The 24,412-nt window shown below is 36.7% G+C and overlaps 1 protein-coding gene across 1 annotated transcript in view; it reads left to right on the top strand.

Moving 5' to 3' along the window:
* The window catches only part of WDR72 (WD repeat domain 72), a 212,117-nt gene that overhangs the window by 43,870 nt on the left and 143,835 nt on the right, over positions 1-24,412 (top strand). The window contains exon 13 of the mRNA XM_088840294.1: positions 16,093-16,295. Coding sequence (XP_088696420.1) covers positions 16,093-16,295 — 203 coding nt within the window. The remainder of the gene's footprint in view (positions 1-16,092; positions 16,296-24,412) is intronic.

Genomic DNA, 24,412 nt, shown 5'->3' with positions numbered 1-24,412 from the left:
TGGTAAGATATACATAAATTTTACCATTTGAACTATTCTGAAGTACATTTACATTGTTGTGCAGCCATCATCGCCATCTTGGGAACATTTTCATCTTCCCCAAATGAAACTCATAAAAAATAAGTCCTCATTCTCCCCTCCCCTCAGCCCTTGGCAAACACCTTTGTACTTTCTGTCACTATGAATTTGAATTTGACTACTTTCAGTTCAGTTCAGTTCAGTTCAGTCGCTCAGTCCTGTCCCACTCTTTGCGACCCCATGAATCACAGCACGCCAGGCCTCCCTGTCCATCACCAACTCCCGGAGTTCACTCAAACTCAAGTCCATCGAGTCGGTGATGCCATCCAGCCATCTCATTCTCTGTTGTCCCCGTCTCCTCCCGCCCCTAATCACTCCCAGCATCAGAGTCTTTTCCAGTGAGTCAACTCGTCGCATGAGGTGGCCAAAGTATTGGAGTTTCAGCTTTAGCATCAGTCCTTCCAATGAACACCCAGGATTGATCTTCTTTAGAATGGACTGGTTGGATCTCCTTGCAGTCCAAGGGACTCTCAAGAGTCTTCTCCAGCACCACAGTTCAAAAGCATCAATTCTTCAGCTTTCTTCACAGTCCAACTCTCACATCCATACATGACCACGGGAAAAACCATAGCCTTGACTAGACGGACCTTTGTTGGCAAACTAATGTCTTTGCTTTTTACTTTGTTATCTAGGTTGGTCATAACTTTCCTTCCAAGAAGTAAGCGTCTTTTAATTTCATGGCTGCAATCAGCATCCGCAGTTTAGGTACCTTATATAAATGGAATCGGCCAGTATTTGTCCTTTTATGACTGGCTTACTTCACTTAGCATAATGTCCCCAAGATTCATCCATGTTGTAGCATGTATCAGAATATCCTCTTTTTATGGCTGAATAATGCTTCCTTAATGTTTCCTAATTCAGAACTGGGTAGGACAAAGGTTGATGCCAGAAAGCTTCTCTATATTCTGTAAGATTCCTTCCACTGTATAAGGTGTATCCAACTACATACAAATCACCTAGAGGAAGTAGCAACAGATTATAAATTATAGAAACAGTGATGCTGGTGAGAAGAATAGGATAAAATGTTCTTGCTAAAGAATAAGGAAAAGGAAATGGTTCTATAGAGTTAAGAACCCACCAAAGAACACTATTAACTTATCTCATTAATTCCAAAGGGCATTACTGCTTCTTAACCTCAATATTGTCAACAGTGTCTAGTGATGAACTTGGATCATCTGAAAGATAAGCTACATTCTATATTTATACTGTAAGTCTCCAATAAATCATGGAAGTATACTTCAGAAGTATAATGGAAGTATACATCATGGAAGTATACTTCAGAAGTAGAAAAATATTTAAAAATAAGATACTTTAAGCCCAGATGGATTGGAATCTTCATCATCTTTTACATGACCTGTTGAAAAATTTCCTGACTACCTCACCAGTCAAACACTTTCTTTAATTATCTTCTCCTTATTGCCACCTTATTTAGTTTAAACTTAGCCCTGAAGATGCCATTCCTCATGGTCTGTGGTGGAAATGTAACACCACTCCTTGGCATTCTTCTTGCCTTTCCTAGCTTTTAGTCAGAATACCTTCCCTAACCACTTCCTCAACCACAGGACACACAAATACCCTGAAACTTATCCTTTTTCAACCTCAGTTTTGTGTACCTTCCTGCATTAAGAATTAAATAAGATGTGTATTAAGTGCTAAGCAAAGCTGAAAATATACTCAATTACTGATAGCTAATGGCAATTTTGATGAAGATAATAAGGAAGAGAAAAAATATATTTTATATATAATTCCTTCTGAAATAATCGAGAGCTTTAAAAGGCATTGTTTTAAAAGATTTTTTAAAAATATGAATCATTTTAAAAGTCTTATTGAATTTGTTACAATATTGTTTCTGTTTTACATTTTGGTTTTGGGGCCATGAGGCATACGGGATCCCAGCTCCCTGACCAAGGTTCAAACCCTCACCCCTGCCCTGAATGGCAAAGCCCCAAACACTGAACCGCCAGGAAAGTCCCAGGCAATTTTTGAGGTGTATATTAAAGCTCAGTCTCAGCTATTTAGTGAATCTCTTCATGGTTCCTAATACTCAGAGAATGAGGGTAGAAGGGAGTTATTAAAAAGTATGAAATGTCTAGCCAGGCTTCACGTTTGTTTTTATGACTTTCAGTTCAGTTCAGTTCAGTCGCTCAGTCGTGTCCGACTCTTTGCCACCCCATGAATCACAGCACGCCAGGCCTCCCTGTCCATCACCAACTCCCGGAGTTCACTCAAACTCACGTCCATCGAGTCGGTGATGCCATCGAGCCATCTCATTCTCTGTCGTCCCCTTCTCTTCCTGCCCCCAATCCCTCCCAGCATCAGAGTCTTTTCCAGTGAGTCAACTCTTCGCATGAGGTGGCCAAAGTATTGTAGCTTCAGCTTCAGCATCAGTCCTTCCAAAGAACACCCAGGACTGATCTCCTCCAGAATGGACTGGTTGGATCTCCTTGCAGTCCAAGGGACTCTCAAGAGTCTTCTCCAACACCACAGTTCAAAAGCATCAATTCTTCAGCGCTCAGCTTTCTTCACAGTCCAACTCTCACATCCATACATGACCACTGGAAAAATCATAGCCTTGACTAGACGGACCTTGGTTGGCAAAGTAATGTCTCTGCTTTTTAATATGCTATCTAGGTTGGTCATAACTTTCCTTCCAAGGAGTAAGCATCTTTTAATTTCATGGCTGTAATCAGCATCTGAAGTGAGTTTGGAGCCCCCCAATATAAAGTCTGACACTGTTTCCCCATCTATTTCCCATGAAGTGATGGGACCAGATGCCATGATCTTAGTTTTCTGAATGTTGAGTTTTAAGCCAACATTTTTACTCTCCTCTTTCACTTTCATCAAGAGGCTTTTTAGTTCCTCTTCACTTTCTGCCATATGGGTGGTGTCATCTGCATATCTGAGGTTATTGATATTTCTCCTGGCAATCTTGATTCCAGCTTGTGCTTCCTCCAGCTCAGCGTTCCTCATGATGTACTCTGCATATAAGTTAAATAAGCAGGGTGATAATATACAACCTTGATGTACTCCTTTTCCTATTTGGAACCAGTCTGTTCCATGTCCAGTTCTAACTGTTGCTTCCTGACCTGCATACAGGTTTCTCAAGAGGCAGGTCAGGTGGTCTGGTATTCCCGTCTCTTTCAGAATTTTCCACAGTTTGTTGTGATCCACACAGTCAAAGACTTTTGCATAGTCAGTGAAGCAGAAATAGATGTTTTTCTGGAACTCTCTTGCTTTTTCCATGATCCAGTGGATGTTGGCAATTTGATCTCTGTTTCCTCTGCCTTTTCTAAAATCAGCTTGAACATCTGGAAGTTCATGGTTAACGTATTTGCTTAAGAAGCAGACTTTCACTTGTAAGATAGTGGAAACAACAACAAAATTTGAAATCTAAATCTGTCTGAAGTAAAAGTACCGCCACAAGTACTAGTTAGATTAGTTTCCTATTGCTGCGTAAGAGATCACCATAAATTTAGGAACTTGAAACAACATCCATTCATTAACTCACAGTTCTGTAAGTCCAGGTGAGCTCAACCAGGTTCTCTGCTTAGGGTTGAATTCAAGGTTCAGCTAATTGGACTGTGAACTAACTGGAGGCTTTTAGGAAGAATTCGGGTCTATGCTCATTCAGTCCTGGGCAAAATTTAGTTCTTTATAGTTACAGGTCTGAGGTTCTTTGCTAGCTGTAGGTGCTGTTACTTCTCTAGGCCACTCCCTGATTCTTACTTCTGGCTTTCTCTGTCTTCAAAGTCATCAATGACACTTTGCTTCCTTCTTATGCTTTTAAATCTCTATGATATACCCCTCTTCTATCAGCTGGAGAAAAACTGCTCTTTGGCCTGGCCCACTTGAATAATCTCCCTATTTTCAGGTCTGCAAATTAGAAACTTTAATTATACATGCAGCGTTTCTTTTTGCCATGTAACAACATAATCACTGAAGTGCTGTAATTGTATTCACAAGGGAAAGATTCACTTAAGGATGAGGTTATTGGGGATTATTCGTAGAATTCTACCTATCATATTGGTGTTTAGTTAGGATAGTGTTTGGAATGGAAGAATGAAGAGATAGGAGAAGCTTTTTGTGTAGCTGGGTACAAAAATATGAAATGAAATTGTATAAGTGGAGGCATGGGGTGCCAGAACTACAGTGAAGGTACACTGAGAATTGGTGCTGACATGCCTGCTGGAGGTTTGGTCACCCATTCTTTGCCTGAAGAAAACCATTGCCATATACCAAGGAGAAACTGATTCCAAGTAAAATGTTTCTGTCCTCCCATGACCATCATGTCCCTCAAACAAAAAAGTGACTTTTCATGTGACTACACCCTCACCCAGCAAACATCTTATTCAAGAGACTGTTCCCTGATTTTTCCTTATCCAATACTCTTCATTTTTCCCTGCAAAATTCCAGATCAACTCAATAAGATATTTACCTAATTAAATTAATTGACAACAGAAGTGAATAAATGATAGAGTCAAATATCTGGTAATATTGTATCCTCTAAGTAAAATAATCTTCAACCAAGAAAATGAGGGAAAAAACTATTTTTGAAATATTTTAAAAGTAAAAAAATAAGCATACCTGGTATAAACAGGTTGAATATATTCTTTGTACCATTGTATAGACATACTTTTCCATAAATATTCACTTCTTAAATTGGTTTTAAAATTATATGAAGTCTTAGAATGAGGTTAAAAATTAAAATTTAGTCATAGTAGTTTCCATGATGTTAGCACATGTTTAAAAAGAAGGAATATACCTTTTCCAAAAAACTCTACCTTCAAATTTGTTTAAAATTAATGTATTATTTGGGACTCTGTGGGAGAGGGTGAAGGTGGAATGATTGGAGAGAATGGAATTGTAGCATGTATATTATCATAAGTGACCAGTCCAGGTTCGACGCATAAATTTTCCTCTGTTCATTTCTTTGCATTTGTGCTTTTTTAATAAAATTCTTTTTTAGAAATAAAAAAAAAATAAAATAAAATTAATGTATTATTTGTAATCCTTATATATCTCAGCAACTACAAACCTCAATGTATTTTTATTCTTTTTTCTTTCACCCCACCCCCACTCTCACCCCTTTATTCTGTTTTTCTAGAGGTCAGAGGTCAGAATTAGATGTGAGGGTTGAAGTGGCCCAACTGATAAATCCCAGTGTTGCTCTGAATGTGCTAGAGGCAGTGGCAGTGCTGGGGTTAAGGTCGTGGTGGTCAGAGACTTTGTGAAAATGTATTCTATATACCCTTAAGGTATAGAAGGTTGATGTGAAGCCAATCATGAGTTTATCACATTAAGACTTCTGTATAGAACAAAATGAGTCACGTCCTTGGCAATCTGTTTTACAGCTGAATTTATTCATATACATTTAGGAGTGAAGGTGCATGCCTTTATGCCTAATTTAATGTTTTCAGATCCATTTCCTATCCCCACCCTTCCCTTATTTTCTAGTTAGCTAAGTTTGATACCTCCAGGGTCCCCTGTCCCTGGTCAGAACCCCCATCAGTTATACATTTTCTGGAGTAAGATGCAGTAACTGTGAAATGGTTTTGTTAGGAAGAGGGCACCAGGTCGATCTCCATGCACTTCTGTGAACAAAGCAATGAACTTCACATGTAACTGAAGATAAATGGTAAATCTCACAACAGACCCAGTGGTCAAATGCCTTGATACGTGGAATTTGATTATAGCTGTCAGTAAGCTGTTTTGTTGAAACCTGATTTTATTACTTTGACTACTAAATTTGGTAGCGAGGCCATTATTCCAGCCTATTCTCTTCTGGAGACAGTCAATTTGAAGTATAACTGCCCTCTTAATTACTGCCTGATATTGTGGTGGATTCAGTTAGAAAATGCCTACCTGATGTAGAAAAAGGACTTAAGTCTATCATGTGTCCACTCACATGTTCTCACTATTAAGCTTTAGTCATATAAGTATAATTTATATTAATTGCTAATCACAAGATAGGAATTATTTACCAAATTCTGATTTTTCACAATCCCACAATAATCACAATATTTAATTGATAAAATTTTTGATTAAATAGTTTAAAATTTATTGGTTTACAATATATGTGATATTAGTGTGCTGGGAGGATTCTATGTTTCTGTAATAATGCTATTTTTACACTGTTCTTCTGAAGAAAAACATCATGAGTTATAATAAATTATCTACTATCTCAATTTTATTTACATAAATTTTTGAGTAAGCAAAATATTTATATAAAATGTGGTTAAAAAGCTAACCCATCTGAGTATTGTTTTTGAATCTTAATTTACTCACTATTTGCAGATGTATTCATCAAGTAACTATGTTTTGTTTTGTAACCATTTCTGTCCGTTTTGAGATTATAGGTATTGGTTTTCTTATAGACTTAGCTGACCTAGTTGTTAAGCTGTAGAACAAAGTTTATCTGGCTGGGGTTTTTAAATATGTAATTTAAAGCTATTCATTAACTGATAGCAGGCTATGATAATTTTGTTGATTTTAAAAAACACATATTAGTGGGAGTTGAAAAATGTTTAAATAGAAGATAAGAAATATTTAAAATATGGGAACATTATAAGAGAAATAAAATCAAGGGGGCAATCTCTGCTTCTTTGGAAGGGAATCAAAGTGTAGAATATTACTTCTCCTTCCTTTTTTTTATGTTGATATTCAAGTCTATGACATATAAGGGATATTTTATCATCTGAATGTGTTCTCTTTAGCCATTGCCGTGTTCTGTCACTATTGAAGGCAGCAGCCTTCCTGGTACACATGTCTTGATTTAAAATAGACTGATACTTCAGAATCAGATTTCATAACAGGCATATTATAAAGCGATTATTTGCCCTATTTAAAACCAAAACTAAACAAAAACTATAATGCCCTATAAATATGGACAATCCCAATGCACTTGAAATATGACTATATTTTTACAACATGCTGATTTACAACAATTTTTGAATCTTCTCTTTCCTTTCCTCTCTGTATGTAGAAAACTGCTAAAGGTTTCATACTGGTCTCTTGACAAATCTCACTCCATACTCTCTTGAAGATGAAGATGACATTATTTCATTGGGATTTAATCCTCACTCATCTGCTGATAATGCTTAAGCCTTTGTCTCTCTGCTCTGATCACTATCTGGAACTGCATATGTTAACTCTGCATGTCTGCTTGAATGGAAGCAGAAACAACTCTGCTGCACCCTCTTTATTAAGGCCATTTAGGCAGCAAGCAATGGGCTACTCCACAGGTCAAGTTAAAATATGTCATTCAGAGACGTACTTGTGTTTCCAGTTCCAGATTCTTGGGAATCAGGAAAGACATGGCCACATTGCTGAGACCTGGGTCAGGCATCAGGCATGTAAATGCTGCTTTTCCCAGTGTTAGTTCCTCCTGGACTCCAGGGTTGATGTTTATTATGGGTATAACTTGGTGTTTTTTTTCTGTCACACTGAGACCATGGCATGCTCTGATGCTTTCATAGCCACCTCCTTCCACTGCTACAAAAAAAAACAGTAAAATTTGATTTATTCATTCAGTGAGCACATGTTGAACTCTGCGTTCCAAAAAGAATTTAGCACTTAGTAGGGAGACAATCCTGAATTTAACTAGCAAATAAAATATACCAATTACAAATGTGTTAAGATCTACAAAATAAAGAAGCTGAGATAGAAAAAACAATGCATCAGAGGAGAATTTACTTTAGAAGAGCCTCTCTGAGAAGGTGAGGCTTTAAGCTACTACTTAAGGAGAAAGATGAAACTAGCAGGAAAGAATTTATTTTCAAAGATCTCCCACCCCACATTGGCAATCATAAATTCATTCTCTTAAGTCTGTGAGTCTGTTGTGGGGGAGAGATAGTTAGCAAGTTTGGGATAGACACATACACACTGCTATATTTAAAGTGGATACCCAGCAAGGACCTTTTGTAGCACTTGGAACTCTAGTCAATGCTATGTGGCAGCCTGGATGGGAGGGGAGTTTGGAGAATGGATACATGTATATGTATGGCTGAGTCCTTTTGCTGTTCACCTGAAAGTATCACAGAGTTTTTAATTGGCTATACCACAATACAAAATAAAAAGTTAAAAAAAAAAAGAACTTTTTTTAAAACACACCAAAAAAAGATCTAATTTGTGAATAAGGGGAGAATGACATGGGAGGAAGCTGGGGCGAGAATATGACTTGTGGGTCAAGGAGTTTGGATTTAATCCCAAGTGTAGCCACCGTGAAAAATCATTAGCCACATTGCTGATGTCATATAATCCACTAAGAAGTATTTATCTAGCCTTTAATTTAGGCCAGACTCCAGCCTGGTTTACTGAGGAGGATTAAAAAGTAAGGCAAATGTATAATCCTACTCTGATTTTGATTATAATCTACCCTGAGAGGCAAGGAGGAGTTTTGAGTTTCAGGTAGGAAGCAGAGGAGACCACACTGCTCTTATGCCCAGTGAGCTCAGGCCTGGAGTCAGGCAGATCCTAGAGCCACAGAGCTGAATAGGTTTGTTAAACTACTCACAAGGGGCTGGGTAAGAACCCACTGACATCAGAGGAGGACTGTCAGATAGCACAGCACCCACTGTGTGCCAGAACCTATCCTAAGACGTTCTCATAATTCCCTGTGAGGTAGAATGATTAAGATCCCTATTGCACAGATGAGGAAACTGAGGCACAGAAATGTAAAATGATTTGCCCAAGACCACACAACACGAAAGGGTAAAACCGGGATTCAAGTGAATGGCAGGCTGGTGCTGAGTCTGCTCTTACCGATCATGCAGTGATGTCTCAGGACTGTAAGCTTTGGCACATGGAGAGGACATCAGCTAGACACACAGTTGCAAAGGGGGCCACAGAGAAAGTTTTGGTGTAAAATGTAATTAGTGATGTTTCACATTTGGTGAAACTGTAATTAAAGATGTTGTGCAGTGTTTTCATTAAGTGATGAAAGCAGGCTATACATGTAGAAATATTGTCAGCACGGACCTGGGCTCTGCAAAGGGGCTCGTCTGTTTCTTACGCTTCTGTGCACTGGCTTCTTGAGGAATACGTAATTTTGGATCAGTGATAACTGCCTGGAATACTGGCCAGGGCCATCTTTTCTTACTTTCTGTTAGCATGTTAATTGTTCTAAGCTCTCTTATGATTGTTTCCATTCTCTAATGTACTGTTGTATAGTTAGGATTAAAACAAATTGTATAAAAACTCATTAAAAACTAAGCAATAGGGAAAAAATGTAAGATATTTATGAAAGGTATTTATACAATGAATATTTTATGGGGGTAGATTTTATGGTATTTTTTACACAATATCTACTTTGAGGGAAGAAATGGTATTGTGACTTTCAATAATATTTAACTCACATGTGTCCCGACATCATATTCAGATGGATCCAAATGAAGATTAGGTGTGAGTTAAATCATATTCTTGATGTAGTACAGTGCAAAAGGAAAAAAATTCCTAATTATCACTGAGTTCACTTAGGAGAAGGGAATGGCTACCCACTCTAGTAGTCTTGCCTGGGGAATTTCATGGACAAAGGAGCCTGATGGGTCACAAAGAGTTGGACATGACTCAGAAACTAACCCTTTCACTTTTCACTTTTTTTTTCACTTTGAAAAAGAAAGGTTCCTCTGAAATTGGAAGTTGAATTAAGCAGTTTCATAAGCTTTCAGTGTCTGATACTTCAGGCAGTAGTGACTATTCTAGGCAGTAGTGATTGTTCTGTCCTTGCCAAAGGCAGCTTATTAGAGTTGAAAAGCCATCCTGTGTTCAAATTCCTTTGGGTCATGCCCTCCCTCCTATTCTTTAACAATTTAATTTTATCCCTGAAGTTATGTAAATCCCATAATTTCAGGAATATATTGAAAGGAACATTATGCATCAGAAGTGATTTATCCATGATATACTGCTGTTATTGTTCAGTTGCTAAGTCATGTCCAACTCTTTGAGATCCCACAGACTCTAGCAGGTCAGACTTCCCTGTCCTCCACTATCCTCTGGAATTTGCTCATATTCATGTCCATTGAATTGGTGATGCTATCTAACCATCTCATTCTCTGTTGCCCTCTTCTCCTTTTGCCTTCAGTCTTTCCCAGAATCAGGGTCTTTTCCAATGAGTCAACTCTTGGCCTCAGGTGGCCAAGGTATCGGAGCTTCAGCTTCAGCATCAGTCCTTCCAATGAATATTCAGGCTTTATTTCCTTTAAGATTGCTGGTCTGATCTCCTTTCAGTCCAAGGAATGCTCAAGAGTCTTCTCTAATACCACAGTTCAAAAGCATCAGTTCTTCAGTTCTCAGATTTCTTTATGATCCAGCACTCACATCTGTATATGACTGCTGTAAAAATCATAGCTTTGACTTTGACTATACACACCATTTTTGGAAAAAATTATCTCTGTTTTTTAATACACTGTCTAGGTTTGTCACAGCTTTCCTTCCAAGGAGCAAGCTTCTTTTTATTTCATGGCTGCAGTCACCGTCCACAGTGATTTTGGAGCCCAGAAAATAAAATCTGTCACTGCTTCCACTTTTTCCCCTTCTATTTGCCATGAAGTGGTAGGGCCAGATGCCCTGATCTTAGTTGTTAAAGTTAAGTTTCAAGCCAACTTTTTTCACTCTCCTCTTTCACCATCATGATACATTAATCAAGATCTAATCAGGAGAGAGAAATGACATAGTAATTTGAACAGAGATCATTTAACATAAAAAATTAGTAACCACCATAAAGAATTTCAGTGGGAGGAATAGGTTAATAAGAACTAAAGAGAACTCTAAAGAATATAGGAATAGTAGATTTAAGGAGCAGTCATGACTCTGCAGCTGAGATAACTGCCCAGGGAAGTGCTGGCCCCACCCCCAAGGCTATGATCCTGACCTTGCTGGAGGAGGTCACAGCTGAGGTCACTGGATGGTAGAGGAGCTGCTGTGGTGTGGTGTAACTTGCCAGAAATATGCCCACTAGGGGACTAGGGAAAGCAGTTCACAGGCAGATGCCTCGCTGGAGGCACTCTGTTATAAAACCAGGCAGAGACTGTGCCAAGTGAAGCTGCTCTCTGCTGGCTGACATGCACTGCAGGAGCCTGGTTCTGGGGAAGAAGCCAGCCAGGCTGCCCCAGATCAGAGAAGAAAAACGCTTTCTTCTACTAGGTCCTTTTATCTACAAAGGTTAACACTGCACCAGCTATTAAAGGAAAAATATTTTAAAAACCCATATCCATTTTCAGAGCAGACAATTAAGTGTGAATTTAGAACTAAGAGTCAATAAATTGGTAACTGGAATACAAGGGAATCCCCGTCTTTCCACTGTCAGGGTTTTGACAAAAATTATTGTTCCGAACTTATTAGAAAATCAGCTTATAATTATCAGAATGCAATTTATGGGTTCTGATATATTAAGGTCTTTAATCCATTTTGAGTTTATTTCTGTGTATGGTGTTAAGTAGTGTTCTAATTGCATTCTTTAATGTGTAGCTGTCCAGTTTTCCCAGCACTGCTTACTGAAGAGACTGTCTTTTTCCCATTGTATATTCTTGTCTCCTTTGTCATAGATTAATTGACTATAAGTGCATGGGTATACTTCTGGATTCTCTATGATGCTCCACTGATCTATGTTTCTGTTTTTGTGCCAGTAACATACTGTTTTGGTTACTGTAGTTTTATACTGTAGCCTGAATTTAGGGCGGCATGATTCTTCCTGCTCTATTCTTTCTCAAGATTGTTTTGGCTACGTTTAGATTCTTCTGTATTTCCATGCAAATTTTAAGATTATTTGTTCCAGTTCTGTGAAAAATGTCATTCATATTTTGATAGGGATTACATTGAATCTATAGATTGCCTTGAGGAGTATAGTCATTTTAACAATATTCTTTCAATCCATAAAAAAAAACGTATATCTTTCTATTTAGGTCATCTTGGATTATTTTTATCAGTGTCTTACAGTTTTCTGAATATAGGTCTTTTACCTCTTTAGGTAGGTTTATTCCTAAGTATCATATTATTTTTGATATGATCATAAGTGAGACTGTTTCCTTTATTTCTCTTTCTGGCAGTTCATTGTTACTGTATAGAGATGCAACAGATTTCTGTATATTAATTTTGCATCCTGCAAGTTTATTGAATTCATTGATGAGCTCTTGTAGTTTTCTGATGGCATCTTTAGAATTTTTTATCTATGACTATCAATTTTTTACACTATCACATCATTTGTAAATAATGACAGTTTATTTCTTTCTTTTCTTAGGATTTCTATTTTTTTCCTCTTATGCTGTGCCTAGGACTCTCACATAAATCATAGCAATACTGTTTTTGGATCTGTCTTCTAAAGCAAGGAAAATAAAAGCAAAAATAAACAAATGCAACTTAATTAAACTTAAAATCCTTTACAGAAAAGGAGACCATAAACAGACAAAAAGACAACTTACTGAATGGGAGAGAATATCTGCAAATAATATGACTGAAAAGGGGTTAACATCCAACATATATAAACAACTCATACAAGTCAACATTAAAAAATGGGTTATAAAATAGTCAAAGAACAGAGTAGACACTTTCCCAAAGAGGGCATGTAGATGGCCATACACATGAAAAGATTTTTCAACACTGTTAATCATCAGGGAAATGCAAATCAAAACCACAATGAGATATAACCTCACACTTGTCAGAATGCCTGTCATCAAAAAAGACCACAAATAACAAATGTTGGCAAGGATCTGGAGAAAAGGGAACATTTGTGAATTGATGTTGGAAATGTAAATTGATGCAGTGACTGTAGAAAACTGCATGAAGTTTCTTAAAAAGCTAAAAATAGAACTACCATGCCTGTGTGCTCAGTCATTTCAGTCGTGTCTGGCTCTTTGCGACCCCACGGACTGCAGCCCGCCAGGCTCCTCTGTCCATGGGTTTCTCCAGGCAAGAACACTGGAGTGGGTTGCCATTTCCTTCTCCAATGTGTGAAAGTGAAGTCTCTCAGCCATGTCCGACTAGTAGTGACCCCACGGACTGCAGCCCGCCAGGCTTCTCTGTCCATGGGTTTCTCCAGGCAAGAACACTGGAGTTGGGTGCCATTTCCTTCTCCAGGGCATCATCCCAACCCAAGGATCGAACCCACTTCTCCTGCATCTCCTGCATTGCAGGTGGATTCTTTACCAACTGAGCTACCTGGGAAACCCAGAACTGCCACATGACCCAACGATTCCACTCCTGGGCATATATCTGAGAAACACAAAATCACTAATTTGAAAAGATACATGTTCCTCCATATCCATAACAGCTTTATTAACTGCCAGTATACGGAAGCAACCTAAATATCCATCAACAGATGAAAGGATAAAGAAAATGTGGTATATACATACAATGGAATAGTACTCCAGCCATAAAAAAGAATGAAATTTTGCCATTTGCAACAACATAGATGGACTTGGAGGGTATTATGCTAAGTGAAATAAGTCAGACAGGGAAAAACAAATGCTGCATGATATCACTTATGTAGAATCTAAAAAACACAATGAACTAGTAAATATAATAAAAAAGAAGCAAACTCACAGATATAGAGAACAAACTAGTGGTTACCACTGGGGACAGGTTAGGAGAAAGAGGCAATGTAGGTGTAGGGGATTAAGAGGTAAAAACTATTAGGTATAAAATAAGTTGCAAGTATATATTGTACAACCCAGGGGACATGCCAATATTTTATAATAACTATAAATTGAGTATAATTTTGAAAAATGGTGAATCACTATATTGTACACCTGTAACTTATAAGATATCATACACCAACTGTACTTCAATTAAAAAGGAAAAGCAGAGAGTAGATATGCCTTGAAGAATGTCATTATAATTAAGCAAATACATTTTTTGCAGCCATTTGAGAATAAAAAGACAATTATTTGTCTATGGTAACTTTTGAAGAAATCAACTCTCTCTAACCACTCTCCTTACCACATTTGTGCTTCAACTAGTTCTTTGAAACAAAATAATCTAATCATTCTGCATGTTAAGTCCCTTCAGTCATGTCCGACTCTGTGTGACCCTATGGACTATAACCTGCCACGCTCCTCTGTCCATGGGATTCTTCTGGCAAGAATACTGGAATGGGTTGGCAGACCCTTCTCCAGGTAATCTTCCCCAGGGATCAAACCTGAGCTCTTTCATTACATCTCCTGCATTGGCAGGCAGGTTCTTTACCACTAGCACCACCTGGGACGCTCCTAATCATCTTGAATATTTAATAATTAGTCAAAGTGGGAACTATTGCTCACAAAATTAATTGCTCCATATTTGTTAGAGTGGAAGGTTTTTAGTTTGGAGTGGAAAGAACTTATGTGTTACTTTACATATTATAACAAATTAATTTTCAGGTGTTCCTTGCCTCCGCACTATCATTAGATTCTCCGTAACTCCAGGGGGAGCAGGCTTGAGTCATTCTTTTTTACTCCATATTATAGTTTGAATAGTCACAAAAAACTTATGAGAAAAAAATATCCATGGTGACATCATATTCAAAGAGACGACTCCACAAAGAAAGTGTATTTTAGATGTTTCAGCTACAAGTTCTGGAATACAGTTATTTTTAGAAAGTAATAATAGCTGTAGTAATAACTGTTATCTTTGGTTTGAGAAACTCTTCTTATTGTCATCCTTAACAGAAAAGATTTTCTTGGTGTTGCTGCCTGCTTTACTTGAAGGTGTATCTATCTTGATGGAAAAGGAAAGTTTAGAGAAATAACATTTGTAAGATTTATATGTTAAAGACATTAATTCATTAATGAAGAAATGTTGTAATGAAAAGATATCACGGTCAAAAGACCAGAGACTAAATTTCTGCCCAATATTTTAGCATGGTAGCTATTAATGATTCAGAATCCAAAGCACTAACTCAAGGTAGTTTGTTGCTGAAAAGGAAAGATATTGGAAGAGAGAAGGAGAAATGAGTAAGGTTTGAATAGTCATAATCTTCAACTCTACCTATATATTCTAAAGACATAGGGGTATAGAAGCATTATTTCTATTTTCTTATTGTAATTGCTTTAAATTTATTTTTTCTTAATACTGTCAATAAGAATGATCTTTTTCCTTCTTAGCAAATATTATTATACGACTGCTTCTTTCTTCTTTGGTAGGAAAGGAATAATATTTAAAGTTTTGTGTTTAGATTCTATGTAAAGTTAATTTTCCTCCACCAGTTTACTTAATAGGATATAGAGTATATATTTAATATAGTATGAGTAATAAAAGAACTCATAACTGATATGAGGCAGTGGTCATGATTAATTGATATTTATTGAGATTTCACTGAGTGTTATGACAATGTATTTTATAAAAACACTGTGAATTCTTTTCTGACACTTTTGCTCATTTTATACTTGTTTCTTTTAACTTTAAACTCCACTTGTCAGTACCTTGAAATTCTGAAACTGTAAGAATGGCAGAGAAGAGGGCAAAATAATTTTTTTTCTTTCCTAATAGAATAAGAAATAAAAGCTAAAATATTAAACAGCATCATCAATACCATCACCAGCCAGAAAAACCTAGAGAGGCCTGAACTGCTGAAGATGAAGGCATCAGGCATCTGTGTTATTATTCCCCCCACTTAAATGCTGTATTACCAATAGAGACATTTTAAGGTTGGGAACCCAAGCAAAGCACTGTGGATTCTCTGTTGTTTGTGAGTTGGAACACTAGGGGACAGCACTGAAATATTCCATAGTTGTTTGTTATTGATCACTTGCATACTGTATAATAAGTAGGAGATTTTACTGTTAATGACTATTGAATGCTCTGTTGATTTCAGTGGACGAAAGAGCACAAAGAGGAATATGAGTGTCTCAAGTCTATAATTTTAGCCTTTATAAAACGATGATTTGATAATTTAGAGGAAGATCCAGGCTGTCCTTTGGTTGCAAGGAGATAGTAAGGCATGATAACTGAAAGAATTGTGATTTTTATGTTAAGAGTGGTTTCTTCTTTTCATTCTTTGGGGGTAAATATTTTGCATAAATTTTTATTTCTAATCTTGTTTTTCAGGCACTTTGGAAAGACATGAAACGGGAGAAAGAGCAAAGATTATTCTTAACTGTTGTGATGATTCACAGCTTTCAAAGCCTGAATCTATATTTCCAGTGGCCTCAGAGACACATAAGCACAAAAGTGTAGAACAGAGGTCCTCCAGCTCATCCCAGTTTGGGCCAATACCTTGCCCTGGTCTGCAAGTGGAGTCTTCATGTAAGGTAAGTTCAAATCAAGCTGCTGCTCACAGCAAACATTACTAGTCCCAAGTAAGAAGTAATGCGCTTTCATCAATATCTGCCCATCAAAAATCAGCACAAAGATAACAACTCGGAGATGATTGTATCTACCGGACATGCCTTCCAAGCAACCTTGGGTAAATTGGGATAAGTTTTGGAGCATAGTATTATTATTACTTTTGAATGAGTATAGCATTCTTTTTTTGATCAAGACATGTTCTGGCTTATCAATATTGAGCCAATTTTATATGAATTCTTGAATTCTAGATGGTTTTTAATGAAAGGGGGTGGTGGAAACCTATATTTTGTGGTCTGGTTCCTTTTTTTTTTTTCCCCACACAACTCCATCATTGTGGAGTTTGAGTTTCACACAAACTCCATCATTGTGTATTAAATAAGGCTTAGAATTCTGACATGCTAATAATCCTAGAGATGCTAAGTGTATCAAAAGAATTCAAACAATGATCTAATTTTTCTGATGCCTTCTTGTTTTTATTTGTGATAAGCAAATTAAGAAGAGGTCAAATACCTAAGTGGAAAAAAAAAAAATATATATATATATATGCAGTGAGAGGATGTGTCATCTTTAACAAAGATGGCTGCTAAACTGTGCCTCAAAGCTGCAGGGGTTGAGGTGGAGGCACCAGCATATGAGCATCACCTTTTTAGGTTTAAAGTTTAGATTTAGATTTTATCAGTGAGGTCAGTGTTTGTCAACTGTTTTGAGAACTGAATCACACTAACCAAACACCCAAGAAATGAATACGTAAACTAGAATGACAATTATTTAATTTACAATGATAAATATGATTGCAGTTCATTGCTCAGCACAGTCTCACTGTAGCAAAGCTACATAGCATGGGGGGAGAATGGGGAGGTGGAATTTTAACAGAGGATTCCTTGATGGGCTTCAAGTCAGAGCCCTGAGCTCTCAAAAGCTAATGCAGTGGTTGCTGTCACCCCATCAGGGTACTGTCTCTATTGGTCAAGGCTGGTATACACTGAAAAATTTCTAAATTTTGATTTCCCTCTTTAAGACTCCATTTAGGCCACCTACGTTTATGCTTTCTCCTGCAGATGTTAAAACCAGCGATTTGGCTGCAGCTTTTTTTTTTTTTTTCATTTCTTTTTTTGTGAGTATAATTGTTTTCATATTTTCCAAATCTGTTTTTCATGTTCTTATTTAAAGAAATCATGGGGTTTTTGTTTGCTTTTTGGCCCTGTGTAGAAAGTGGGACATTATTTCCCTGACCAGAGATCCAACCTGTGCCCACTGCAGTGGAAGCTCAGAGCCTTAACCACTAGACTCCCAAGGAATTCCCAAGGAGTCATGTTTTATAAGGACAATTATATCAATATACTAAAATTTTTAACATTCATAACTGAAGTTGAAAGTGATAGGGTCTTAGTCTCTCCTAAGTGGGAGATTGAACCACACTTCTATTACATATTTTAAGACGGAGGTAATCAAAGCCCAGTGAGTAAGACCATCAGACTGCCATGTATTCCATCTTAATATGACTTTGTTGCTTTTTGTTTACAATAGAATGTGTATCTTATAGTGGAAAGTATATGCTAGAACAGTAGATGGGAACTTGGATATGTCTCTTGACTCTTGCATGTCAGGTGCCTAGGGTCTGCAGGAGCACATCTCATTTATCAAGTGCCTATTTTACTAGTTTAATTCCCAGAAGGTAAGCTGATTGCTATTTCATTCAGTTTCTTGGAGGACTTCAGAGCTACCTTTTAGGTGGTGATAACAGTATATATTTCTTTATGTAATTTTGTTTCTGTCTTTTGACTCCAAAAAGTAATAAAATCCTGGGATCTTGTTTTCCTACTCTTAGGTTGATTCCAACTTTATTTCCTAGCTGCTACCCTTTACCTGGATGACTATAATCTCCCAATTTTTACTCTCTACAGAGCTGGAGAATTGAATTAGACAGGGCTACCACCTCCTTTGTTCTATATGCTATTCAGTTCAGTTCAGTTCAGTTCAGTCACTCAGTCGTGTCCGACTCTCTGTGACCCCATGAATCACAGCACACCAAGCCTCTCTGTCCATCACCAACTCCCGGAGTTCACTCAAACTCATGTCCATCAAGTCGGTGATGCCATCCAGCCATCTCACTCTCTGTCGTCCCCTTCTCCTCCTGCCCCCAATCCTTCCCAGCATGCTATACTTCTCTTATTATTGAGCTTACTGTTAAATAGAGCTATTTTTATTTGTGCTTCTCATAAGTTATAGCTTCTCCTATTATGTACTGCATATCTTCATCTCATCTTCTTAGATTTAAGCCTTTAAGGCTGTTTTATCTTAATTTTTTGTTGGTGGGAGGGGGCTGTATCAGTTTTAGTTGCAGCATGCAGGATCTTCAGTTATAGCATGCGAATTCTCAGTTGCAGCATATAGGATCTAGTTCCCTGACCAGGGATCGAATTACCCTACTTTGAGAGTGTGGAGTCTTAGCCACAGGGCCACAAAGGAAGTCCCTATCTTAATCTTTTATTGATAAATTGTATAAGCATAAAGTTTTAAGAATGCTTATAAATTCCCCATCCTCCTTTTTTTAATATAATAAAATGCTTTATTAGTTTTCATAAGAAAAAAAGTCAGATTTAAAGAAGAGGGATTAAATCACACTCATTTCAGAGCTGGGGAAAAAGACAATAAGTCTGAAATTTAGAAACATGTAGGGTTACTCTGTGTTTCAGAATTTTTTGATGTAGACTTCAGTGAGACACAAAAGAAATATTTTCAAATGGTACCATGAATTGTTTAAATGGAAGAACAAAATGTAATATGTGTGGTGAGTTCTTTGTGTTTGGCAACATTTGGCATTTATTAGGATTCTGTATTCACTTTTCCTTCTTGCATTTGAAGAGTGCGTATAGGTTTAGAGAAAGGTTTTAAAGAGAACAACAAATACAATAAAACATTTTAAAAATGGGTCCAATTTGACATGCTAGAGGAGTCGATTATATGCAGCTAGATAAAGAAAAATCTTTGCGGGTAGGAGAGGGCCAGAGTCTTAAAGGATTTAAAGGAATACAATATCATATTAGTGATGGGGAACTGCTATTCTCAGATTCTGCTGAGGATAAAATAAGATAGAAACTGTTTAAATTGCAGTGGGAGGAATTTAGCTTTAAGGTAAAAAATAAACAACCTTACTAAAATCATCTCTACATGGCAGAACTCTTTGTTACCTCATCAGATTTTAATGAGGGAAGTCCTTTTTCGTCTGTTAGACGGTTGGTTGGTTTTAACTTTTTTTTTCCCTGCACTTCTTATCTGTAAAATGAGTGAAAAAAAAACAGTATTTTTTTAACCGCCACAATTTAGACCGATTGTAATGTCCTGGAAATGTCTTTAAAAAAAACAAAAAAACTGATTTTCTGTAGAACAGGTTCCCAAAAGCTCCGGTTGCTTACTTTATTTACAAGGTTTAACATGGCAGTCATTAACCATACATAGCTATTGAGCATTTGAAATTTGGCTAGCACCATATGTTAAAATGATGTTTTGGATATGTTCCGTTCCGTTCCGTTCTGTCGCTCAGTCGTGTCCGACTCTTTGCGACCCCATGGACTGTAGCCTACCAGGCTTCTCCGTCCATGGGATTCTCCAGGTAAGAATACTGGAGTGGGTTACCATTTCCTTCTCCAGGGGATCTTCCCGAGGCAGACGCTTTAACCTCTGAGCCACCAGGGAAGCCCTTTGGATATGTAGGCTTAAATAAAATGTTATTAAAATCAATTTCACCTGTTTCCTTTTATTTTTTTTCAATATGGCTACTAGGCATTTTAAAATTACACATGTAGTTTGCATTTTATGTTGAAATATTTAGGGACAAATGTTGAACTAGACCAGGGATAAGCAAACTTGTTTGTAAAGGACCAGGTGGTAAATATTTTAGGCTTTGTAGGCCATATTTTTGCTATTTGAACTATTTAACTCAGTTCTTGCAGCACAGAAGCCACCATAGACAATTTTAAACAAAAGAATGTGGCTGTGTTTAGATAAAACTTTATTTACAAAAACAGGCAGTGGACCAGATTTGATACTCACTGTCCATTATTTGCCAATTTCTGATCTAGTCAGCCCTCTCTAGACTTGGAAATCACAAGGTACTTAGAGAAGTACTGGCAAAACGGCCAATACCTACCATCTCTCTATATATATAAATTTTTAATGAAGCAACTTATCCCAGCTTCTTCTCCACTATGAGGAATATAATCCAAAAGACCTTGTATCAATCTGTTCCCTGACAGCATTAATGGAATTCATGTTTGAAAATCTGCCCCTTGTAGAAAACAAATGTGTGCATTATACTTTCTAATCCAAGTGAGATTTTTTAAAATAAAATTTTCTTTAAATAATGCACTTAAATATGCATCATTATCTAAATATATAAAATTGGTTATAAATAATCCATTTACATATATTCCAATTAAGCTTTCGAGAAATATGTTTGGATTTTGTTAATCTTTAGTTGACTTTAGAGTGATGCCTGTTTGGTGACATTTGCTGAAAAATCTTATTAGAGCTTTATCTTGCTACCTCCTGTAAAACACAGATGGTGTACTGGTAGGCCCTCAATAGAGAACTGGATCCCAGTACTACTTATTACTTTAGTAGAATGGAACATTAGTTCTACATTTTATGACACAGAAACATAATTAAAGTGGAACTAGAGTTGTTTCTTGATGGTAGAATTTGAGATTTTCTCCTGAAAATTTTTGTGTATCAATATGAAATAATAATTCATTGTGGCAATATTACATGTTGTAGATTAATTCTGTTTTCACCAAACTATCTATAATATGCTATCAAAATTATTACAAAAAAGAAAAAATAATGTTTATTTGAAAATGTGTGTTATATAAGGATAAATCCTCAGTATAGAATAATTTTCACATTTTTTATTAGTAATTTTTAATATATTCTTTTTAATATAATAAGAAGCATATGACTATTTTTTCTAATGTAGATAATATTTTGCATCAATTTTATATAATTTTAAAAGGAAACAGATTTTTATTACTAGACATATAAGCCCTTCATGAAAACATAAGAATCTATCTATAAACATTGAATTAAGACTTTTGTTTTGAAGAGTTTGGTTTAGTGAATCCCAACTTAAAACTTAGTGCCTAAATGATATCACTATTCCTGGTGAGATAGGATAAAGAAATATATAGTAGAGGAGAAATATAGTTCATTTGCTTTTTGAACACATGTGAGGTGATACAAATCTGTAACAGAGTATAGCCATTTCTCATAAGCATTCTATATAATAATTTTAAATATCAAGTCAAAAAATTTCTGTAATATGTAATTTTTTGTAGTTGTTTTATGAAGGATATCTCCTTTCTCACTTTATGGCATGAGTTTAAGCACTTTTGATAGAAAGTTCCCTCAATGTTGAGGAAAACTCTGAAAAGCATATCACAGCTTTGTTCCAAAACTAATTCAGGAGGTCTCAGAGTCTCTATGAAAAGTAGGAGCGGCACTATTAAAATGAGTCCAGCTGTCTGCCTCTCACACAGAAGCAACCCTGGATTTCCTCACAGGACTTCAAAGCCTTGCTTGTATCTAAACATTTGTTGGCCATGTAAATCAAGGCACAAAAGGAAAATGCTCCTATTTCACGGTGCGCGGCTGGTCTGAGTCCGGCATTGTGCTGCACGTGCCGGTGGGGAGTGCCAGGAACAGAAGGGCACTGTTCTGACTGTGTGACAAATGTAGTTAACACCAGATCCATATTAATGTTGTCAAGTTCCCTTGATGTATTTAAACAGATTTTAATTATTTTCAGCGTCCAAAGGCCTGAAATATATAGCCTAATAGTTCTTCAAAGAAAGCTTACTTAATGTGTGAATGTAAAACCTCTCATAAAAATGAAACTTTTATATTAGCCTTAGTCATTGACATAGGTTATTCATCAAGTCAGCAATTTGTGTGGCAAAGTGCCATTTGAATAGTGTATTGTTAGGCTACTTATGGTCCACTTGACAAGGGCTCTTGCTGTAAATAGTGCAATTTGACTCCAGCTGTTAAAGAGTGGCTTTGACAGCAGCCAAATAGAATGGAGATGCCTTACTGCACTGCCGAAAAATCAATATTGGGTTCTTGTTCATGGTAACCTGTTCTTTTCTCTTCTGTAGATTTATAAACGACTATCAAGGGTTTATAAGTGGAAGTTTAAATATTATTTTAAATGCAATTCTCTTTGAGTTTCAAATTAAGATGTGATAAATGGTTACAAGTACAGAGTTTTAGGATATTATTTCCACCCTCTGGTTCATGTTTAGTCACAATTACAGTTAAGTTGAATTTGGATTCTCCAGCTACAATAGAAAAGAATTAGTGTAAAACATGGGCTCAAAATTGTGTGCCTATTGTATATTGCCAGTGCAATTATTTCTTCTTTTTTATTTTCTTATCAATTTATCTTCGGTGTCCTCCCATCTTCTCTGTGTGTACCTTTTTGTATAGATGGCAGGGTTCTTTGTGGCTGTGCCCATAGCAACACCCACAGATGTTGACAGCAGTAATGTCCCCTGTGTTGTTGAAGATTTCCCTAAAGCAGAGTCTTGCTGGTTTTGAAGATTTTTCTGGCGGTTTTCAGCAATACAGGGTTGCTATGATACCTGACTGGCAGTAATAGATATTGAATTTGTTAATTACAGTAACCACACACAAGGACTTTTTTCATTCGGTTTTTCTGCTGTTGCTAGCTGTTATATTTAAGATACAGAAGAGGAAGTGAAATTATATACTCAAGATGAGAATATATTTCAAGAGTTTACTTTGAATCCTAAAAAATTTCCTGGTATAAAAACCCTCCAGCTGACTGATGCAGATATAGTTTACTTAAATTGCAAATATAATTTATTTAGATAATTATTAATTTTGACTGAATTTGATTTTGAATTTTTATTGCTTACTTGAGATGTCATTAAATTTTCATATAAAGTGTGCTAAGCAGGATTTGAAAGAGCTATCATTTTTAACGTGAAAAAAGCTGGTATAATGAGTACTTTTTCAATTGCCTCTTTCAGTGAAAGCTGTTAAAATAGTGTCTTCCTATTACTGACCAGCTCTGCATTTATTCAATTTGTGACTGAGAAAACTGAAAATTCATAAAGCCGATAATATCATTGTGTACTAAGACCTTTAAGGCTGATTCAAGGTCAATGTTACTGTTTTTGTAATTGCTGATAGGCAGTTCTCATTTCTTCAAGAGGAAGGGTTGGTTCTGCTTTGATTTTTGTTGATTTTACAAACTGTTATCTCTTCTGTTAATTCTAAAGTAAACCTTTTCACTGAATAAATGTTTATGCTATTCTTTAGCACTAGATTTAGCCTAGATAGACCTCAGTAGCTTTTCCCACACCCCATGATATTAATCAATCCTGTAAGAAACATGGAAATCTAGGATTATAACTTTGTTCTTGGATTAAATATTTCAATTTTAGTCATCAATTAACTTGTGGGTGAGAATTCTAGCTTAGAAACTTGAATAAAAGTTATACATATCAGGCATTTTTATTTTGCATTTGTATTAATCTAGGGACAGAGTTTTAAGACATTCCTTTCTTTCATTAACAGACTGCTAGTGACTATATCAGAGAAGGCGATGGCACCCCACTCCAGTACTCTTGCCTGGAAAATCCCATGGACAGAGGACCCTAGTGGGCTGCAGTACATAGGGTTGCTAAGAGTCGGATACGACTGAGTGACTTCACTTTCACGTTTCACTTGCATTGGAGAAGGAAATGGCAACCCACTCCAGTGTTCTTACCTGGAGAATCCCAGAGACGGGGGAGCCTGCTGGGCTGCCATCTATGGGGTCGCACAGAGTCGGATATGACTGAAGCAACTTAGCAGCAGCAGCAGCAGCAGCAGCAGCAGGGACAGAGTAGCATAATTTATTAAAGCATGTCTTTAAATTTGTCTCCATTATCATCAGTAGTTTTATGGACATATTTTAGATAGTATGAATTATGTAATAATGTACACACCATATTATATACCCATAACCATTTAGAGACTTTTTGTTTCTCTCTCATTTCTTCTTTTCTTTCCTACT

This window comes from Moschus berezovskii, chromosome 9 (genome assembly GCF_049115385.1).
Source record: "Moschus berezovskii isolate FMDL1 chromosome 9, NW_MosBer_1.0, whole genome shotgun sequence".
Taxonomy (NCBI): Eukaryota; Metazoa; Chordata; class Mammalia; order Artiodactyla; family Moschidae; genus Moschus; species Moschus berezovskii.
The sequence above is the reverse complement of the archived record's forward strand: the minus strand, read 5'-3'. Positions and strand labels throughout refer to the sequence as shown.